The following is a 22,090-nucleotide window of genomic DNA, read 5'->3' as shown; positions in this document are numbered from 1 at the left end:
TACTTTGATCTTTATATATATCATGTCACTTGGTTTTGCTCATTTGCCTTGCTTCCATGTTTTACTCCGATGCAAATGAGCTTTATTTCTTGTACTCATGCTTATTTCATATCTATTGAGTACATCATGTTGGCTTGGGTCATATAAGCTTGCCTAACTCTTATATTCTTATTGTCAAAAGCTTATATGAACCAAGCATGTTGAAAACATCATCTCTTTTACATACTCGAGGTGGTATTGTTATCAATCACCAAAAAGGGGGAGATTGAAAGCATCTAGGCCCCTAGTTGGGTTTCGGTGATTAATGACAATACATGATTACTATGACTAACGTGTGTTTTGCAGAGACAATTAAGTTAGGTCATGGTAATGGCAATTGATTGGGCAAACATGGTTGTCATGCCCCTATGATGGAAATTGTTTTGGTTTTCAAAGGATGGACGACAAGGTTAAGGATGGACTAGTTCTAAGTGTCGTTTGGTGTTGAAGAGAGACTTAGAGTAGTTTAGGACTTTGTTTTTCCTTTGGTCGTACTATTAAGGGGGGTATGGACTAGTAGCTTAATCTAGGTGAGTCTAGTGGGTTAGGTGTGGTGCACACATGTCAAATCTAGCACTAGGTAGCTCCTAAGTAGCCCTAAGATCAATTGGAGCAAACTTCATTCACATATGATTTCAAGTTGGAAGTGAATGGAGGGTCAAATGTTGACCGGACAGTTCATTTGATCAAGGTGAAGTCGTCTAGTGCAACTGGACGCTGAGAGGTGAGTGACCGGACGCTAGGCGCCAGAGTCCAATCGACTCCAGTAAGGTTCCAGAGAGCAGTTTTCGCGACCAGACGCTGTTCAGAGTCCGGTCACGACTTAAACGGCTCAGTGGCGGGTGAACTTATCGGAGCGTCCGGTCACCCCGCAGTGGCACATAATGGTTTGTTTTGAACGAGGGTGTATAAATACTTCCTCTATTCATGTGAGGGATCACTTTTGCTCATTCTAACAGCTGAGAAAAACCCTTGAGAGTGCCAAGAAGAGCAAGGTCCTAGTGAGGTGATTGTGATTTGAGAATCCAAGAGTGAGGCATCATTAGTGAAAGCAAGAGTAGCAAAGTGTGCATCCACCCTTCTCATGAGGCTTGTCGTGGTTAAGTGAGAGTTTGTGCTTGTTACTCTTGGTGATCGCCATCACCTAGACGGCTTGGTGGTGATTGGGAGTGTGGTGATCATCCGGTAGAGCTTGTGGATGACCCAACTCAAGTTGTGAGCGGTTGTGGGTGATTCACCATGATGGAGTGTCGAAGAATCAACCTATAGAGAGCACTTGATCCTTGCGCAGATCAAGGGGGAGCTACATCCTTGCGCGGGTGCTCCAATGAGGACTAGTGGGGAGTGGCGACTCTCCGATACCTTGGCAAACCATCGCCGCATTCATCCTTCTCTCTTTAGTTTAAGCATTTACTTTGAGCAATTCAATTCTTATCTTTATATTCATAGAATTGCCATGCTAGAGTTGGATTAGAACTTAGGTTGCAAAACTTTTGTGCGGTAGAACATTAGAAACACATTCTAGGCACAACGGGTGAAGTGGGCTAAGTGTAGGGTTTAATTATTGCAAAGAATTTTAGAATTTGCCCAATTCACCCCCCCCTTAGGCATCTTGATCCTTTCACACCCAAAAAGCTCGGTTTCAAAGAAATCACCAAAATCAAGAGAAGGGAAAACCAGGAGAGGAAGAACACCAAAACCAAATGAAAACCAAATTGACTCAAATCTTGAAGCCATGAGGACAAGAGGAGGTTAAGGCCTCCATTCCCACTTTGATCAGGTCTACAAGATTTGGTTTACATAGATGAATGATTTGGCTAAATCATCTATGGATCACTACAACAGTCTAGAAACAGGGAAACCCTAACAAGGATGAAAGAAATGACTAACTAGAGAGATGGCTGGTTGGGGGCAGCCTCTACCTTGTTTATAGAGCTATTACACATTCCCAACAATGCCCTTAGATATTTTGAGCAGAACCACTTGACCCCGGGGGCGTTATGGTCCAACTCGAGATAGAAGCATCCGACGGCCACGTGTCCTTCATGACTTAGCTTCGCCTCGACGCAAGCCTCGCGATGACGCCATGTGCCGCCTCCAATTTCCGCCAGAACCGCACCCGGGTTTTGAGGCCCAAACCCGATAACCTACCACCCGGTGGTTTTGAGGCTCAACCCACCAAACCACTCGTGAGTAGCGTACTCCATACGCATCCCCCATACCTCGACATGTGTCACCGTGTCCTCGACCACCCACCCGCCAAGTCTTCTAGAGCCTCCGCTCGACTCGCCCAACCGTCGTCTTGACTTGGTCAACACTGTCACTCCCATGTACACTTGCACTTGTCGATGTCCCCAAGTGTCAGCCACCGCGGCTTGTCACCTGGCCTCCTGGTCCCTCGGTCCAAGCCTCACGTCCATCCTTCACCACTCTCGATCCATCAGCATGGTACGTCCCCACTTGACCTTCACCTCACCGTCGACCACCGCCTTCGAGCTCCACACCTGCGCACCACAAGCCAAGAGACATGTTGCACACCCCAACTCACACCATGGTTAGTCCAGCAAACTCAACCCAAGGCGCCAGCTCGTTGATAATCACTCATCACAACATCGAACCACAAGGGCACATGTCAACCTTATGTTCGTGCAAGCAAAATGAATGCAGAACTCTGTCAAAATAATTGGAAAATTTGAAAAAGCTTTTTTTATATTTTCACACTAATTTGTTTCCAGACATACTAAATCATGGAAATTTTTATAAAAAACTATTAAATCATTTATCTTATTTTGTGAAACTATTCACAACCCAAAATAGGAATTTTGAGGTGTGGCAGTGGTGGAATTGTCTATCCCATGTTTGTCGCTACGAATCCCTGGAAGCCAAATCAGATTGCAGTGGGCATGAGAGATGGTGCAGTTCATGTGGTGGACCACTATTTGGACACAGACATGTAAGACTGGCGCCTCCTCCTTAGAGCAACGTTCACTCGGTGATATCAGCGAGAGCAGTAGTGATAGCCAACAGAGTGTCTGATCAACCGACGAGGCACAACCTACCATTTTTTTATCGTAACTGTGGACCAAAGCTCCCCAGGAATAAATTCAAAAAACACAGGGGCAAGTTACAAACGTGTTAGCTAGGAGCTAACAAGAGCAGGACCTTACCTTACAAAGGGAAAACTACCGACTACAAAGAGTTGAGCCAAAGTTCTATTACATGTTAAAGTTTTGGGGTAGCGACATAAGTGGAGCCTAACTTCACTTATAAAACAAGCTTTCCAAGCAGCTGTGGATGGCACATGATTGTTGAAGATGTAGTAGTTCCTCTCCTTCCAAATACACCAAGCAGCAATAAGGTCCATGAATAAGGGCAGTTGAAGCTGTTCTATATCGTGGACAAAGCATCTGATAAATGCTACCTTGGACATTCCATTGTATGCCAAGCATGAACCACCGTGTAACACGTACTAGATGTACATTCAAAGAACAAGTGCATTTCCTTTTTCCTCAATGTCATCATGGCAGAGAACACAATTGTAGCCTTCATCAAGGCACAACCTACAGTTGCCTAACATCAGTTAACTATTAGGCTTGGCTTCTATTTATATATTCAGCCAAATGGGATTATGCACGCTAGGGAGGTTGTCACCATAGTATGTTTTTGTGAAGTTCACCACCTCCTCTAGAATGTATGCCTCTACAATGGAAGCCTCGATTTTGCATTTATTTCTACATTTCTTTTGAAGAACCTTTAGACATCTCTCGATTGGATAGCACCAATGGCCCTGCATAGGCCCCCCCATTCGTGCCTCATACGGGAGGTGCAAAATCAAATGCTGCATCGGATTGAAGAAGCCGGGTGGAAAGATCTTCTCTAACTTACATAGCAACACTGGTGCCATTCTTTCCAAGTCAGCAATCACGGTCCGAGATAACTCCTTGGCACAAAGCTGGCGAAAGAAATAGCTCAGCTCTGCCAGCACTAGCCAGACATGCTCAGGGACATAGCCTCGAACCATCGCCAGAAGAAGCCGCTCAATCCATATGTGGTAGTCATGACTCTTCATCCCTAAGACTTGCATAGTAGATAAGTTCACTCCCCTCCTCAGATTAGCTGCATACCCATCAGGGAACATTAACGTCTGGATCCATTCTAGTACTTCCCTCCTTTGGGGCAAAATCGGCCTTAGGCCTTCTCCATGTCTTGCCGCGACTAGGAGGCTTCATATGTTGGTTTGGTCTATCGCATAACGTTGCCAGATCCACTCTAGCCTTAACGTTGTCCTTTGACTTGTCAGGAATGTCCATGATTGTTGCCCAAAGTGCCTCGGTGACATTCTTTTCGGTGTGCATTACATCAATGTTGTGTGGAAGGAGAAGGTCATCAAAATAGGGAAGCCGAGTCAAGCCCGACTTATGAGTCCACATATGTTGCTCTCCATATCCCACAAAACCACCTTATGGATTGACCACGAGACCATCTATCTATTCATGAACCACGACACCAGTCATTATCGGTGGTGCAGGGTCTGTCACTACGACACCTTTTGTAAAGTTCTTGATGTCTTGTCTGAATGCATGGTCAAGAGGGAGGAATTGCCGATGTTTGTCGAACGATGAATACTTGCCACCCTTCTGCAACCAAATGAACCTCAGACCTTCCTTGCATACCGGGCATGGGAACTTCCCGTGAACACACTAGGCGCAGAATATCCCATATGCCAGGAAGTCATGTAGGGAGTAGTGGTACCAAACATGCATTTTGAAGTTTTTCTTTGTAGCTCGGTCATATGTACATACCACTTCCTCCCAAGCACGAACCAATTCATCAATCACAGGCTCCATGAACACACCCATATTATTCCCCGGGTGTCTAGAAATTATCAACGACAAGAATACGTTCTGTCGTTGAAAGCATACGCCGGGGGGAGATTGAGGGGGATAACGAACACGGGCCAACATGTGTATGGGTCAGCCATCATTCCATAAGGATTGAACCCATCTATTGCCAGCACAACATGTACATTACGAGCCTCTTTAGCTTTCTCATGATGAATGCCATCAAAGTGGATCCATGCTTCACCATCGGATGCATGTACCGTCCTGTCAGGATTGTATCGCTTCCCATTTTTGTGCCATGTCATCTGTTTCACGGATTCCTCAGTCATGTATAGCCGTTGGATCCTCGGTATGAACAGAAGGTGTCGTAGGATTGTCACGGGAATATCAAGCTGCCTCTTCTGGCCATCACCGGAATCTACCTCCAGGAACCTAGAGGATTTATACTTTGGATAGTACTTTGCTTCCACGTATTCTTTCCTAAATAGGACGCACCCCTTCGGGCAAGCATGTATCGGCTCATACCGCATCTTAAGTGCACGAAGGAGTTTCTGTGACTCGTGCATGTTCTTTGGCAGAAGGTGACCCTTCGAAAGCAGGCTGCCAATAACTGTCAATATACCATCGAAGGCGTCTCGACTCAGGCTATACTAGGACTTTAATGCCATTATGCGTCCAATGGCATCCAGTTGAGAAACCTTTGTCTGGCCATGAAGGGGTTTCTGTGCCGCGGCAAACATGTCGTAGAACGCCTTTGCGGTTGCCTCTGGCTCCTCCTTCGTACGTCCTTCAGCAAACTGTGCCTCGTGATAGTCATTTAACATGTCTGCTACCCCGGCATCAGCATCATAATCGTCGACGCATGGTCTCACCACCTCCTCTCTCATACGATCGGCTTCACCATGGTAGACCCACCTGGTATAGTCTGCCGTAAATCCATTCTTCCAAAGATGTTCCCCCATGACTTTCTTGGTTTGTCTTTTCATGTTTGCACATTTGCTGCAGGGACAACAAATTTTACTCATGAGAAATCATGAAACTTCTTCGGAGATTCTTCGGTTTGTAAGCATCGTATGTGACAACTTGCGCGAAACCTCCTCAATTTTTTATCACAGCCTCCACATATGATATCTTGACATCTTGACAAGTTTCATGATTTTCGGACTTTGTTTGCTTTTTTATAGAATTTTAAAACAACTCGACCGCAAGTTTGTGGTCATGTTTCGTGAACAAGATGTTTGAAATTGGTGGTCTGTTCATGGATACGGCCTCACATTTAAATAACATGAATATTATTTTTCCATTCATTGTTTTTCATTATTCGAATGACTAGCAGTTATAATTTGAATTATCCAAGAAAATTCAATTAAATGAAATAAATTAAAGAAATATAGAAAAAGTCCGAGAAATGTGCCACATTGGAACATAGAGTACCAGGTATTGTATGAGGACCGTAGAAAAAATTTGGAGGTCAAAAGTGGAAAAAAAAATATGGTTTGCCGAGTGTCAAAAAAGGACACTCGGCAAAGGAGCCTCTTTGCCGAGTGTCAGAAGAAGACACTCGGCAAAGGATTAACGGCATATGCCGGCCGTTAACGGCGGCGGCCCTTTGCCGAGTGTTATTGTGTGACACTCGGCAAACCTTGTCTTTGCCGAGTGTTATTCGTTGCCGAGTGCTCGGCACTCGGCAAACCACCTCTTTGCTGAGTGCCAGTTGTTTGCCGAGTGCTTTATCTCTGGCACTCAGCAAACCACCTCTTTGTCGAGTTCCCGATAAAAAGCACTCGGCAAAGTCTGGGACACTCGGCAAAGAAGCCGTCTCCGGTAGTGATACCAGCGATCTCCTCGAGATCTGTATATTTGAAACTAGTGTTTTCAAGTCAGTGAGGGCTTACTTATTTGTAATCTGCACGTTGCTAGCTAGTGGGTCAGACATTTCCCTCGCTCTCCAGCATCTCTCCTCTTCTTTATTCAAAAAACATAATTGGATGGTGGACAATGTATTCTCTCCTATTATTACAAAGACGTTGGGGGACAATGTTGGGCATATTATATCCATGAGAACAGAAAAATAAATGATATGACATATATAGCAAAAATTGAAAACAAATGAATAACCAAAAAATAAATAGAAAAAATTAATAAAAGACAAAACAAATATAAAGGGAAGAGGTAGGAAATAAGGAAAAAAAGTAAGGCCATGTAATAGAGGAAATAAAAATAGAACATCACATGGATACTCATGAGATTATTCTGAATTACAAGACGCTATAGCTTTTTTTAGATAGATAGCTTTTACCGTGCATTTAGTTATACACTATGTTTACATAAATTGTAAAAACAATGTAGCTATCAAAGCCAAAATGCTTAACAATTTGGAATGGACGGAGTACATTAAGAATTTGACTACATTAGGGCTCCTTTGGATGACAGGTAGTGATAAAAACTCGCGTGGAACACAATCATGTGGGGGAAATTTTCTGTGCAAATGACATCCCTGGCACTACGGTGCTATATTCTCTCTTGTCATTTGGCTGTCAAGTAGATGGGGAGGTGCAGGCGGGAGTAGATCAGGCGGCGGGCGGCCGCCGAGCAGATGGGGACGAAGCCGCAACGACAAAGAAACAGAAGCGAACGACGTGGAGAAATTGTCACGGGACATGAAGCGATTTTTTTATTTCCCCGTAGATGGACGGGGATGGGGAGGAATCGACCAGGGTTATTCCGCCACATGATTGCTTCCAAACGAGCACATGTGCTCGGAGGGGGAGCAGATACACGGGGCTCTCTCCACCCGTGGATGAGGTCGGGATACCGGTAGTATCCAAAGGAGCCTTTAGGGGGAATGAACCTTTTTGTCCTAATTAAACTCCACCGTATTTTAGATCAGGAGAATCATATTCCCGTTAGGTCCAGTGAGCTTTGGGATGGGCCGACGATGCCGCTTGCGTGGTTGCCGCCTCTCCGGTGCCTCACGTGTTCCATCGCGTTCCGCTGGTAGTATGTTAGCAGGGGAGATAGGAGTGGAGAATTGGGGATCGGAAGGGAAGAGTAGAAGCGGAGTAGAACATAGAGGATTCGAGCGCGGACAGGATTACGATAGTTGGAGGAGTTTGTTACGATATTCTTCTTACCCTATTCTCTCTCACACTTACCTAATATATATCTCTCTTACACGGGCCTTGCCCGGATACGTGCACGCAGACACAACTCACAGCCACTCCGCACGTGTGTTGGGCTTCCCAACTCGACCCGACCTGCGTGGCCCGTTGGCCGGCTCCTCTTGTGTGGGCTTGGGCTTGTAACATGGTAGTGGCATGGTTCCGAGTGGTGGTGCCCATGGTCGTTGCACCACTACCGTGACCGTACTTTTTTCCGCTTCTCGATGACACAGGAAATAAATTTTATGCACGCGTGATGTAGATGAGCTGCCATGTAGCACATCATCACTGCCGTTGATGCAACCTGATGGACGCTCGGCTGGGTCCTTCGCAGCGCAGCTGGTCAATGGTGGCGCCTAGTGTTTTCGGCCATCACAACTGCATCTGGTTTCGACGGCGGTACTGATGAGCTGGTTTGTATATCTAAGGCTCTGATCCCACCCAAAAACTAAAAATTTTCAAGATTCCTTGTCACATCAAATTTTACGGCACATGCATAGAGCATTAAATGTAGGTAAAAAGAATAACTAATTACACAGTTTGCCTGTAATTGACGAGACGAATCTTTTAAGCCTAAATAGTTCATAATTAGATAATTTTTGCCAAATACAAACGAAAGTGCTACGGTAGCCGAAAGCCAAAAAATTTTTGGAACTAAACGCCCCTAAATTAAACCGGCGGAAAAAATAGGACATCTATCGGGAACCGGGCAGAGTAGTTTAGGCTGTGTTTAGTCGGAGAGAAAGTTGGAATTTGGGTACTGTAGCACTTTCGTTTTTATTTGGTAATAGTGTTTAATCATGGACTAATTAGGCTCAAAACGTTCGTCTCGCGATTTCCAACCAAACTGTACAATTAGTTTTTTTTTTTTTGTCTACATTTAATGTTCCATACATGTATCGTAAGATTTAATGTGACAGATACTGTAGCATTTTTTTTTTAACTATTTTTGGAACTGAACACGGGCTTACTACCGACACATCAAACACGAAGCAGCAGAGTTGTTTTTCTGCGCAACTTCCTAGCTCTGCGTGACACACACGCACACGTTAATCAAGCAATTGAAAAATGAAAAGCTCACCTTTTCTCTTGTCGTCAACCGGAAAAGTTGTCTGCCTGCTCTCTCTCTCTGTCTCTTGTTACTATTTTTAATTGTCTTGGCCCGCGGGCTTTTCAGCTTGCTCCAATCTCAAGAACATGGAACAGTAGTTCTATACATTTCTCTTTTCATTTGGAGCCACCATTGCAAGGGGCGTCAACCGAAGATCCAGCTGCTGCGCGGCTTCCTCGACCAGTCCGGCTTTCTCCTGCTACAGCTACAGGGCTCAGACCAAGAACAGGCGGTGGGTGAACCGAAAAATCAGCCCCGCTTACTACTAGTCTTTTTAATGCAAGCCGCTGCGTGCAGGAGCCACCAATCGATATTGCAAGCATGGAGCTGGCGGTGAGGGCGATGGGGAGCCTGCTCCCCAAGCTGTGCGAGCTGCTCAAGGAGGAGTACGGCCTGCAGAAGGGCGTGAAGAAGAAGGTCCAGATTCTCTCACGGGAGCTCGAGGCTGCGCACGCCGTCCTCCGCGAGATCAGCGACATGCCACCGGACCAGCTCAACGCGCTGGTCAGGCTCTGGGCGCGTGATGTCAGGGAGGCGTCCTACGACATGGAGGACATCATCGACGCATTTCTGGTGCACGTCGATGCCCCTGAGCCTGCTACTGAGACACACAAGCTCCGCCGCCTCAGGAAAAAGGTGAGCAGCCTGTTCAAGAAGAGCAAGGCTCGCCGCAACATCTCTAGCCAGATCCAAGAAATCTACAAGAAGCTTGCGGAGTTGGCAGCAAGGCGTGACCGGTACAAAACACCCGACAGCGTTGTCACCAAGCCAGCAACGACCATCGACCCTCGCATCTTGAATCTGTACAAGAGTGCAACAGAGCTTGTTGGCATTGAGGGACCAAAGGATGAGCTCATAGATATGCTGTCCCTAGGGGATGACGGCGGTGATGCGTCTGGTCCTAAGAAGATGAAGATAGTCTCTGTTGTTGGATTTGGAGGACTGGGCAAGACTACTCTTGCAAAAGCTGTCTATGACCAGCTTAAACCGCGGTTCAAGTGGGTGGCTTTTATTCCAGTGGGTCGAAACCCTGACTTCAAGAAAGTCCTGAGAGACATTCTTGTTGGCCTTGATAAAAAGAAGTTCATGAATTTGAATATGACCATGTTGGATGAAAAGCAACTCATGGACGAACTCAAGGAATTCGTCCAGGAAAAGAGGTACGAGTTTAATCACTCGACACAAGGCTGGTCACTGCATACATGCATATATAGAGACTTAATTATATTTCAATAAGTACGTAGCCGTACAATTCTTTCCTTATTTCTTATTTATTTTATATATTACATTAAGGCTGGAAGGAGCTAGCATGTTCCACTTCAAGTCTATAAATTACTACAGTAATCTTGGATCCATACACAATTGATTTAAAAGAGTCATAAAGATGTAAATTTGTATTTTCAGCAGTAAGCATAACTAGTTGTATGAAATACAAATCTACAACCACCTGTTCTTTTTTATGGTCGATAATGCCATTGCTCTGTTCTTTATATGCTTTCTCATTTTAATTACCAACTCATGAAGGCAATTACGCTGTCATGTAAATGTGTAGGTGTTTCATTGTTATTGATGATATATGGGACAAGAAGACCTGGAAATTAGTCAGATGTGCTCTGCAAGAAAGTAATTGTGGAAGTAGACTTGTGATCACTACACGCATTTCGGAAGTTGCTGCATATGCTGATGAAGCTTACAAAATAAAGCCGCTTTCTCATGACAACTCTGAAAAATTATTGTACGCAAGAATAGATGACGGTGAAGGGAAGCATTTCGATAGTCTTCCGGCTGAGACATGTGAAAGAATTTTGAAGAAATGTGGCGGCGTGCCACTTGCTATCATTACAATAGCCAGTTTGTTGGCCAGTAAACCAGGAGAGGACTGGTCTGAGGTCTACAACTCAATTGGTTTTGGACATAAAGGCAATGATGACGTAGATAATACAAGAAGGATATTGTCTTTTAGCTACTATGATCTGCCTTCACATCTAAAGGCTTGCTTGTTGTATCTAAGCGTATTTCCGGAAGATCGTATCATAGAGAAAAATAGATTGATATGGATGTGGATCGCTGAAGGTTTCATCTCTGAGGAACAAGCAGCAGCAGGGGTAGGATTATTTGAGCTTGGGGAGAGGTACTTTAATGAATTGATAAATAGAAACATGATCCAGGCACAGGAGACACTATATGAAGGGTACGTTGATGCATGCTCAGTTCATGATATGGTTCTTGATTTGATACATCAATTATCGAGTGAAGAAAATGTTGTCACTGTATTGAATGGTGGTGAGCGGCAGAAACTTCAGGGGAGCATTTCTCGCAGGTTAGCCCTACAGTGTGTTGAAGAGCACAACGTTGGCCAGCTGGCTAACATCGCTGTGGAGAAAGTGAGATCCATTTTTGCCGGTGAGTGTGATTTTTGTGCATTATGCCCACGCCTCCCATCTTTACGTGTAGTACAAATGGTAGGATGTTCTGTTTTCAACAAAGACTGCATCAAAGATGTGTCGTGGAATCATCTTGGGAGTTTACTTCACTTGAGGTACCTCAGACTAGAGAGTACCAATATCTATGAGCTGCCTAGGGAGGTAAGATATCTGAGGTTTCTGCAAACACTGGATTTATGGGGCTCCTGTATAGAGGAGCTGCCGGAGGAGGTGGGACTTCTGACGCAACTTGTTTGCCTACGAGCTGGTGCTTGGGCAATAATAGTGCCAGCAGGTTTAATCGGTAAGCTCACGTCACTGCAAGACCTACGTATATCGTGTTCTGGTGAAGATGCTATAATAATGCAGTTTGTGGAGGAGCTGGGCCTGCTGAAGGAACTGCGGGTGCTCGAGACTAGGATTACTGTTTGGAGTGAGAGCATCAAGAGTGCTTTGCTGGAGTCCCTGGGCCATCTGCACAATATCCAGGAACTTCATATTTCGGATTATCCTTCATGTAAGGACTGGGTGAGCAGCGATGCAGTATGGTTGTCCTGTCGGCATCTCCGTTTGCTGCGTTTGGACTGCTTCGAGTTCTCTACACTGCCGGCGTGGATTAACTCGTCACTTGCTCCAAACGTCTCCTATCTGGATGTGCAAGTGGTAGTTGTGAAAGACCAGGACATGGAGACCCTTGCCAAGCTGCCAGAGCTCAGTTGCCTCAGACTGGATTCCGATGACACCGAATCAGTAGTTAGCATAAAGATTCGTACAGATAAAGGTGTTGTCTACTTTCGCAAGTTGAGATTCTTAAAGATACTCGGTCCATCTATCTGGTTTGATCTGCGCGGCAGCGAGTGCAACAGCAGCAGGGTACCATCTAATAATAGAATCATGCCAAGTCTTGAATCGCTAGAGTTTCATGTCCATGTGCGGTCCCTAAAAAACGAGAACCCGCATCTTGGTTTTGACAAGCTGCTTGGCTTCCAGAACCTCGGAAGAAGTTCGCTCCAGATAGTCAAAGCCGAAGTGAACTGTGGAGGTGCCAGTATTTGGGATGTGGAGGAAGCGGAGGCTGCGTTGGAGCACGCGGCCGCAGTCCATCCAAAACATCCCACCCTTCTAACCAACAGGGTAGAATCACAATATATGATCTCACGCTACCAAGAGGTATGATGAACTGATCATGCATGCACATTTGAACTTGCATTCAAATGCTACTGGCTCTGATTAACTATTACTTCCTATCTATCCTGTCTTTCTATCTTTATAATGGTCACAATAAAATGTTTATCTCATACATACAGTACCTACGGGGTTCAAGTGGTACAGGACTAAATCTAGCTAGCTCCTCTCCTTTGAATTATTATTAGTCCTAGCTCAATCGGGTTCTCCTACACAGTATTCCGGGCAACATAGATTATCTAAATAAATAGTTACTCCGTATTAAGTAAGGGTGGGTGGGCCGTGATAGTTAACGTAAAAATATCTCGATTGCCTTTTTCTCCCTTGCATGCATGTAGGGCCTGTTTGCTTTTGGCTCAGATTCTAAACACCAGCGGCTGGATCTACTGCCTAGCTCAGATTCCGATCCAAACACGCAGGATTGCAGTGGCCATGCATGCATGTCACCAAGTTGGCCGTGTTGTCTCACAAATGCCATAGTCTGCCAACCGGTTGGCCGTGTTTGCGTGGCTCAAGGCAGATTCATTCATAACATTATGAATTGTGGTGTCTAACTACTGAAGGAATGTAATTAGAAATGCAAGGAAAAGCACTCAGTTTTTTTTCTGAATACGCAAAAAATTTGCGTATCATTGTAATTAATAAGAAGAGTTTAACCGTACAAATGACACGCTTCTGATGAGCGTGCTAGGTGGTCTTACAGCTATGACTGGACCATCCTAGCCGACTGTTACAAACCTTGATATTACATAAATGGTAAACAACCGAACTAAGAGCACCACAGCGACCTACGGAGCTGGACGTCTCCGCTGCTGGTTGTGTGACCCAACTCCACCATCTGAGAAGAACGTTCTTCTATCAGTCCTGTTGTTGGTCGCTGGGAACAGCTCGTCCAGAGCCTCCACTTGGCTCGGCGTCAAGTTCCCTACGAATATGTCGTCGTATGTTCCCTTGGACACGATGAAACTGTAGCTACCGACGGCACGATGCCCATCATCTGCATGAGGCGTACTTCGCCCTGCTTGGAGGTCGGTATGTGCGCCAGCGATTGAGCGGCAATCCGTCTGCTCCTGATTGGTAGGGGCCTTTTGGTTGCCGCCTTCTGCCTTGGTGGAGTGGAGATTAAGGTCGACCTTCGCTTGCGCTGCACCTCCTTGATAAAACCGTGCGAGATGCCGAGCGGCCTCGCATGGCATGGGCGTCGCATCGCTGGGGTCGGGCATGGCTTGGCTATCCAGCTGGCCATCCTTCGTCAGCGTAGAAGGGTCGGGTGTGGCTTGGCCATACGAATGGTCGTCCAGCGTCGACGTAGAAGTACCCGCCATGTGCTTGGCCGGCTCTAACCTAGGTGTGCAGACCTCACTGTCGTCCCCTGGCTCCACAGCACCCACGACAACGGGCTGCTCCAACTGTGGAGGCATGCCCTGCACAGACAACGACGGAGGCAGGTCCGTCGTGCACTGGGGACCCGTCGTCGGAGAACTGGTGTCCACCACCGAAGCTTGAACCTCCTGAGAGACGGTTGCCGCAGCATGCAGGCACCCAGGCACTGGTGTGACCGCTGGTCGGCTCGCGACGAGCGAGGCGGCAAGCTCATCCAGCATCGGGTCGACTGAGACGAGCCAAATGGGAGGCCCTGCGCCCTCGCACAGTGCCTCCGCTAAAGAATTTGGCTCGAGGAAGCCGCGTGCGGCAGTCAAAGCAGTGGCGTAGTCGGTAGGCATGCCCATGCTGATGTCCATCGCCGGGACACCCCTGCGCCGCCGGCGTCGTTTCCGGCATCGACGGTTGCCATCAGCACACCCCACGACTCCCTGTGCGGTCCCATCCGAGGTTGGTGGACTACCGAGGGGTGCATGCTGGGAGGCCGGTGTGTTGTCGACACGAGCTGAGCGGCGAGGCAGGCCACCACCCCTCGACGTCGACTTGGATCGCTTGTAGTCCCTCGTGAGGTGGTGGAATCCGGGGGCAGCGCAGGCAACGGCGTGGCAATCGGCAGGTCGCTACTCGGTGCGAGTAGGAGAGGTAGTTGAAACATCTGTCATGGAGCTATGCTGGGATCTTCTGAGCTAATCCGCGCAGCCAATCCAAGGCTCAGCTGAGGCAGCTGCAGGTCCCACTTCCTATCAGGGTAGGATCTCCCGCCACCCGCCGGCGTTGGGGGCAGAGACCCGTCTACGGGCGCCGAGGCATTAGCGAGTAGGGACCCGACCATCCACTGGCTGAGCAGGCAAGCTATGCACTAGCTAGGAATGCGGCTGGCTGCGCTTCCTCCGCCATCGCACAGGTCCCTGTCTAGCGTCTGCTCTGTCGTGCGCCAGAACCACGACTGAAAGAGTCTGGACACGAGCGGGGGACGCTGTGGCCGGCTTCGTAGGGCGATGAGCGGCCTCCAGGTAGGTTGTGGGGCGGTCGTCGTCGGACTCGTCGCCATCGTCGTCAGCCCATCGATGGCGCTTCGTGCGCCCTCTCGAAGACAGGTAGAACGGAGCCGTGGCCGATGAGAGAATGGAGCCTAGCGTCGGCGGCGGCGGGGACGTAGAGGGAATCTACGGAGGTGCTCGAAAGCTGGATCCCGTGGGTCGGGCTCAATGGAGCTGCAGATGGACGTGGTGGCCGTGGCGCAGAGGCCCGACACCATCGGCGGCGTGGACGGGGAGGGAGTCCACAGAGGCGCTCCAGTGCCGGAGGTGGCTGCGGTGGGAGGACGCGGTGTTGTTGGCGTTGGAGGTGGCATCCCAGCGCTGGCCGCGGTGGCCATGGTGGTGGGGCCCGACGTCAGCGTCGGCTGGGGCGGACAGGGCGCTCCAGCGCCGACTCCCACGTTGGTGGGGGTCCGCCGGTCCAAGGAGGCTCCCATCGGAGGCGCCCGCCATCACCGGGGAGGCAGCCCGAGGTGGCGATGACGGGGCGCAGGCGTGGCGAGGTTGGGGTTGGCCGTGTAGTGGGACGCCGGCGGAGGGGCCCGACGCGGGCGGCGTCGGCGGCCGTGCTGCGTGCTCACGCGTGCCCGCGCACAGGAGAGGAGAGGAGGGGTGCGCGGATGCAGGGAGGTGGGGGAAGCCGTCCCCTGCGGCGGCGGTGCAGGCCCCGCGGGCAGAGGCAGCGGCAGCGTAGCCTCGGCGTCCACGCCCGCGACTAGCAGCAAATCCGGCTGATGGGGCCGGGTTCGCCGGAAGGGGAGGAGGGGACCACTGGCGGCGGTGGCGGCGGGTTAGGGGCGGCGCGGGCCTGCGTCGCTGGCTGGACTTGTGGGGCTCGAGGAGGGAGTAGGGGGGGGGACAGGCGGGGGAGGGGGCCGTCGGCGCCGGGATAGCGGCCGGCGGCAGCGGCAGCGGGGGGTGGGTGGAGGCTGCCAGGGGTCGCCAACCCTAGGGGAGCCGACCCTTCCTCGAAAAGGGAATACAGTCTTTGTTTTTTTTGAAAGAAAGCTTGTATCTTTGTTTTGGTTGGAATGTGTATGTTGTGTTTCTATGATGAGGACAGGGAATTCATGAGTGGCCAGTCGAGTGTGCACGTGGTTTTTTTCTTTTTCCTCGCAGTTCAATATATTTGTATTTATTTGCTAACCGTATCGAACAAATGGTAGGCATGTATGGAAATGAGCAAAGCCCCTGAGTTAGTAACCAAGGCCTGGAAGTTGGCAGACGACATCGTTGGCTCAGGACATATTCAAATACTGCGTATGCCAGATCCGACCGCAGCTTCAAGCAAAGTATGTTCAACAACGTTTGCAAGTACATCTTCCATTTAAATTAATGAAAGGAATATCACACATCAGTATCTATTCGTGTGCTTATGATTTTCATGACATAGCACACACCGAACAATTCGGTAGAATTTAAGACTGTTATGTTCATATTTAGAACAGTATATAATTCTGATAAGCATTGTGTTTTATTTGTTTTCTTCGTAGGTTATGCGCTTGTTGTACACAGATAATGGTGTGGCACTTTTGGCTCTCAGCTCCAATGCTGTTCATAAGCTGTGGAAATGGGAGCACAGGGACAAGAATCCACGTGGCAAGGTTAGATAGGACCACTAGCTTAAGATTTCAACACTGTAGTTCTGTTTGGTTGTTTTCTAAAAACCATCCATCATTACTTTTCGTTAGTCGTCCAAATCTGTTCCACCAGTACTATGGCAACCGGAAAATGGCATTCCAATGACAAACGACACCATTGATGGCAATGACCCTAAAGAAGCAATAGCCTGCACTACACTATCCAAAAATGACAGCTATCTAATTTCTGCTTCTGGTGGCAAAGTCTCATTGTTCAACATGATGACATTCAAGGTATGTCTTCTTCAGTTGTCTATAACAATAAGTAGTTAATTCGATGATTGATCTCTTACAAATCATGCATGACAACTTCCGTAAAATAATTTTTATTTCGTAGTTGCACCATGGCCTTTCTTTGGCTTCACTGATCTTGTGCAATCTCTCATATATAGGTCATGACTACTTTCATGGCACCTCCACCTGCTGCAACTTTCCTTGCATTCTACCCGCCAGACAATAACATCATAGCTATTGGAAGGGAGGACTCTTCAGTTCAAATCTACAATATCCGTAAAGACGAAGTGAGTATTGAACATGAATATGTCATCCCCTGTTTGCTTGAATCTCATAGGATTGGTAAAACTTATTATATATAGTTCTCACTGGAAATGCATTAGTGTACCCATTGTAAAATAATATGCTCTCGTTTCAGACTATATATCCCCTCATATTTTACTTATGTATTAGGATATCATAAGATTGTAGATGTTGTTTTATATATGTTCTTTTTGACATAACAAATTATGTACCTTTTGCGCACTTTGAGCAGATACTACCACAAGGTACACATATTACATAGCAACTTTGTGGTAGCTCCCGTCAACAATATGAAGAGTAGTAAGTACCTCGTGGTATATGACCCAAAAAACCTTCATAAACCATACATATGTTGTTAACTCGACATTTAAAAATTTGAGAATTTTTAATGATAATGGATTCTTCCTATGTGAAATATTATGTATAGTGTACTAATTACCGTTTAGTTTATATTTAACATCAACGTGCCAAAATATCAACTTATCTTAATCGAATTGCACAGGTTACAACTGTGCTCACGGGTCATCAAAAAAAGATAACTGGACTAGCATTTTCGCAATCAATGGAGGTGCTTGTATCTTCAGGTGCTGATGCTCAGGTGTGAACTCTAATATATATCAAAATTAGGACTAGCGATTTTGGTTTTGCTTATAAATTTAAGGGATGCTGAATTAAATACAGTCAAATGTTATGTGTCGGTGTTTTGTGAACCGACCAGTAAATTTAGTGCCGCGCAGCTCTAGGAATCGATGGAAGCACTCAAGACATGGGGAGATTATAGTGTTTCAGGCCGAAGCCTTACGTCCAGTCTCAGAGGGGTTCGAGTTCGAGTTTCTCGGTTCAAGTGCTCAGTTGGCTTACAATGGGGGTGCTCGTAAGCGTGGGTTCAGAAGTGAGATGTCTCGAGAGAATAGATCGATCCCTCCAAAGCCATAGAGAGTGTTTCCTTTTTTCCGTCCGCTAGAATGAAGGCCCAGTTCCCTTATGCTTCTGGGGGCCAAGTGACAATTGAAAGGAAAGGGTTCCCACGACCCGAGTGGTCGAGAGCTCGAGGGAAGGGCGGCGGTAGGCGAGCCCGGTCCATGGGCCCTCTGCATCTTGTCCCAGCTTCTGTTGCATGCTCGGATGTCGTCATGGGTTCCTGTTCTCCACGTCGAGGTATGGTGTGCCATAGCGGCACCGTGCGGGTCGTGGCTGGTATGGTGCGCCATAGCGGCGTGTGGGTCGTGGCTGTCCTCTTGTAGTCCTATGGGACGTGGGCGCATAGTGCGCCATAGCGGCATAGTGTGGGTCGTGGCTGTCCTCTTGTAGTCCTATGGGACGTGGGCGCATAGTGCGAGTCGTGGCCTTCGTCCTTGCGCCTACTGCCCCCGGGGGGCGTCGTGCGCTAGTTTGAGTCTATGGTTATCGTCCTCTGCTGACCGGCCGCCCTCCTGATCATGAAGGGGGCGGTGAGGCTTCATCCCACACACGGGTGGTCGAGGGTCAACTTGTTTGGCCGGTTCTGAGGAGTCAAGTCCCTGGACGTGAGACCCGTGCTCTGTGGCGAGCGTGGCCGTACACCTGCCGTCGAGTCATACAGTGTTTGAGCGGTCCCGTGCCATATCCTGACATTGCCTGGCCACGGTGTGGCCTTTTGAATTGGTGGGGGGAGCAGTCCGAGGGGTGATGCCTCACCCTAAGATCCTATGGTCCGAAGGGTGGTCGATGCATCCTAAGGCCCCATGGTCCGTTGGGTGGTCGTTGTCCTTTTGGTCTGAGTGCGTGTGCGGTGCGTGCACGTCTCGTTGTGGCAGGCGCATTGAATGCACCAACCTCCCCTGGTCTTATCCGTTGACGGCCAGCCCAGGCCCGGGGTGGTCGAGGTCATGCCTCGTATCCCGATCCGACTGCGTGGTCGGGTGGAGCGAGTGGTCTAGGCGCTACGTGGATGATGGGCCGTGGCCTACTAGGCCACGAAGTGCGCTTTCCTCTGGCGTAAGCCGCGTTGTGGGGTAACCGGGGTATGCTCCCCCGACATTATGTTAGTCGCATTTCATACCATCCATTAGTCTATTTTCTAAAATATATAAAGATCTATAAATACACTCCACTTTCTAAAAGGTATAAATATCTAAAAATACAGTATTATTTCTTTCTGAATCATTCTTTTCTTGTTTTTTTTGCAATGAAATGAAATTTGCAGCTATGTGTTTGGAGCATTTTTGGTTGGAAGAACAAGAAATCAAGGTACATCAAACATCCATCTAATGGTTCTGGTGCTTTAGTTGGTCATACAATGGTGCAGTTTCACTATGATGGAACACATCTTTTAGTAGTTCATGAGAGTCAGTTGGCGATCTATGATTGGCAATTGGAATGCTTGTGCTCGGTAAGTCATTCACAACATTTTCATAACAATATATTTGCATCTCTTAGTAATCATATGTTGTCTTGTCTATTGAGTTGGAGTGCTAACATATTACATGATTTACATCATGCTTCTCGAATGCTCCTAATCGTATTGATGCATTGTAATAAGCACATTACACATTGATATTTGACCTTCCATAAGTTGATAATGCAGTGGTACCCAAGAGATGCACTCCCTGCTCTAATTTCAAGTGCGGTGTACTCACTTGGTTGTTTGTTGGTCTATGCTGGATTTAGTGATGGTGCAATTGGAATATTCGAGGCAGAATCTCTTATGCTACAGTGCTGGATAGCACCCTCTGCCTACGTACCATCTTCAATATCCAGGTGTGTGGAGTTTCAAGCGGTTTCTGTTTTTTTTGTTTGAGTGGTACTTTCAATTCTGGTAACAAACGTCTTGTTTTCGTTGCGTCTCTGGTTTCCAGTGTTGGTGAAACTGTCTATCCCACGGTCATCGCAACGCATCCTTGGAAGCCTAACCAGATTGCAGTGGGCATGAGCGATGGTGTAGTTTATGTGCTGGAGCCGTTGGATACAGACGACGGACAAGTGGGCAGCGACACCTCCTTAGAACAACGTCCACCTAGTAATGTCAGCTGCAGCGGTGGTGACAGCCAACCGAGTGTCTGATCAGCCGATGAATTGACATGGAAATGCTTGCTTGGCCTACGATCATAGATTGAGTTAAATATTTTGCTTGGCCTCTAGACACATATTCAATCAAATGGAACTGATTTTTCATGCACCCATCCAGTTATGTGTACACCATCCATCGTCAGATCACCCTGAGATCTATATATCTAAGACTAGTGTTTTCAAGTCATTGAGGACTTCCTTATTTGTAATAAATATGCACGTTGCTAGTGGGTGAGACATTTCCCTCTCCATCTCTCTTCTTCTTTATTCAAAAAACATAATTGGATAGTGAGCAATGTATTTTCTTATCTTATTGTATTATATACAAAGACCTTGGGGACAATGCTGAGTATCAGCCTACCCAATTCTCCAGTCAAGTTGGCTTAGGTTGAATTGCAATTGCAATACTCTCGTTTGGTGAATAATGTGAGATTTCGACATGCATTGTAAAAACTCGTTTCAAGTGGAGAAAATTGTCCTTGGATAATATAGTATATAGAACATATATATGTGAGTTAGTTTGCATATCGTGACTTACTAAAATAATTATGAGAAAAGCATTCAGGTAAAGAAAAAATACAGAGGGAAATGAGAATGGCAAAATATTTTTTGTTATTTAGTCCTCTAAACGCACTATCATCATTCCTGAGTAGTTATCAATTTTCATAATTTGTAACGATGATCTTGTTTATCTTTAAATAATTAGATGGTATATCTTCAAGCTAACATCAAATTCATTAGATTCAACCTAAACCTATTGATGCTTAGGACCTCCATGACCACCGCTAACCAAAAGACCCTAAACCTATTGAAGCTTAGCACCACGAAAAAACCCATGAGTTTTGACCTGATTTATACCTCATGTTGGAGACAAATGAGTGCCCTTCTAAACATTTGGAGTTTGTCCAGAAAAAAAATCATAAGAAAAGGTCAGTCTCAGAGAATGCTGACCGTCACTGTTACAAATGGGGAAGTTACTTATATACGACAGTTGGTGTTCCTTGTTTTCGCTCAAAAGAAAATGGGGAAAAGGCCATTTCAAGGGCTTCACCATTCACACATCCTTTCCTTCCTCAATGCAAATAATATCAGTAATGATTATACAACAATATATTAGTTTCCACAAAGACCCCACGGCGAAAATCAGACCCACTGGTATCTGCAAACAACAGTTCCAATTCCTCGTACAAAATGGGGAAAAGAAAGAAAGGCAAAGTGGGCAAGCCATACATCCGCCAAAAAAAGCACACCCAAGCAGCCCCACTGCAAAAAGGACTATTACCAAACTGGTTATCAACCCTGACAAGACAAACCCAAAGTGTGCAGGTGATATCAACCAGGACCACGGCCTCAACATCAATACCGCCCTAAGCCACTCCCATGTGTCTTCTATCACTGCCTTGCTTGGGATTAGCATTTACTGGAGCGCACAGGTAAAAAACAACTGAGACCACAACTGAGCTCCAAGCAATCAGATTACCAGGCAAAAGGCCAGAGCCATTGCTGATCATACTATCTGGAAGGTTTCTTGCCGCTAAGGAACTCTTGCTCTTTGAGGCGGTGCTGGAACCATGCCAAGCGTGCTTGGAGGCTGACCAAACCTGCAGCCTTGCGTGACAGCAAAAAGCTCAGTTGGGTCACATAGTCGTCAATCAGGCTACCTGGTTGATCAACTTCTGCCA

At 47.0% G+C, this 22,090-nt stretch overlaps 1 protein-coding gene across 2 annotated transcripts; it reads left to right on the top strand.

The window, feature by feature from the left end:
• Positions 1–9,213: 9,213 nt before the first annotated feature.
• Positions 9,214–20,773, top strand: LOC136517151 (disease resistance protein Pik-2-like). Of its 2 annotated transcripts, XM_066510668.1 has the most exons (11): positions 9,214–9,384; positions 9,450–10,312; positions 10,705–12,745; positions 16,350–16,475; positions 16,677–16,787; positions 16,875–17,057; positions 17,216–17,344; positions 17,863–17,958; positions 19,546–19,731; positions 19,927–20,099; positions 20,198–20,773. In XM_066510668.1, exons 2-11 carry the CDS (start codon positions 9,474–9,476, stop codon positions 20,400–20,402), a joined length of 4,089 nt encoding a protein of 1,362 aa, XP_066366765.1. In that variant the 5' UTR covers positions 9,214–9,384; positions 9,450–9,473; the 3' UTR covers positions 20,403–20,773. The 2 variants fall into 2 exon arrangements, 1 of the variants encoding a protein (XP_066366765.1); XR_010774233.1 differs by having other exon boundaries at positions 9,214–10,312; positions 20,010–20,099; positions 20,198–20,233.
• The last annotated feature ends 1,317 nt before the right edge of the window (positions 20,774–22,090 follow it).

Source organism: Miscanthus floridulus, chromosome 17 (assembly GCF_019320115.1).
Source record: "Miscanthus floridulus cultivar M001 chromosome 17, ASM1932011v1, whole genome shotgun sequence".
Lineage (NCBI taxonomy): Eukaryota > Viridiplantae > Streptophyta > Magnoliopsida > Poales > Poaceae > Miscanthus > Miscanthus floridulus.
This window is presented reverse-complemented; position numbering and strand designations above follow the sequence as displayed.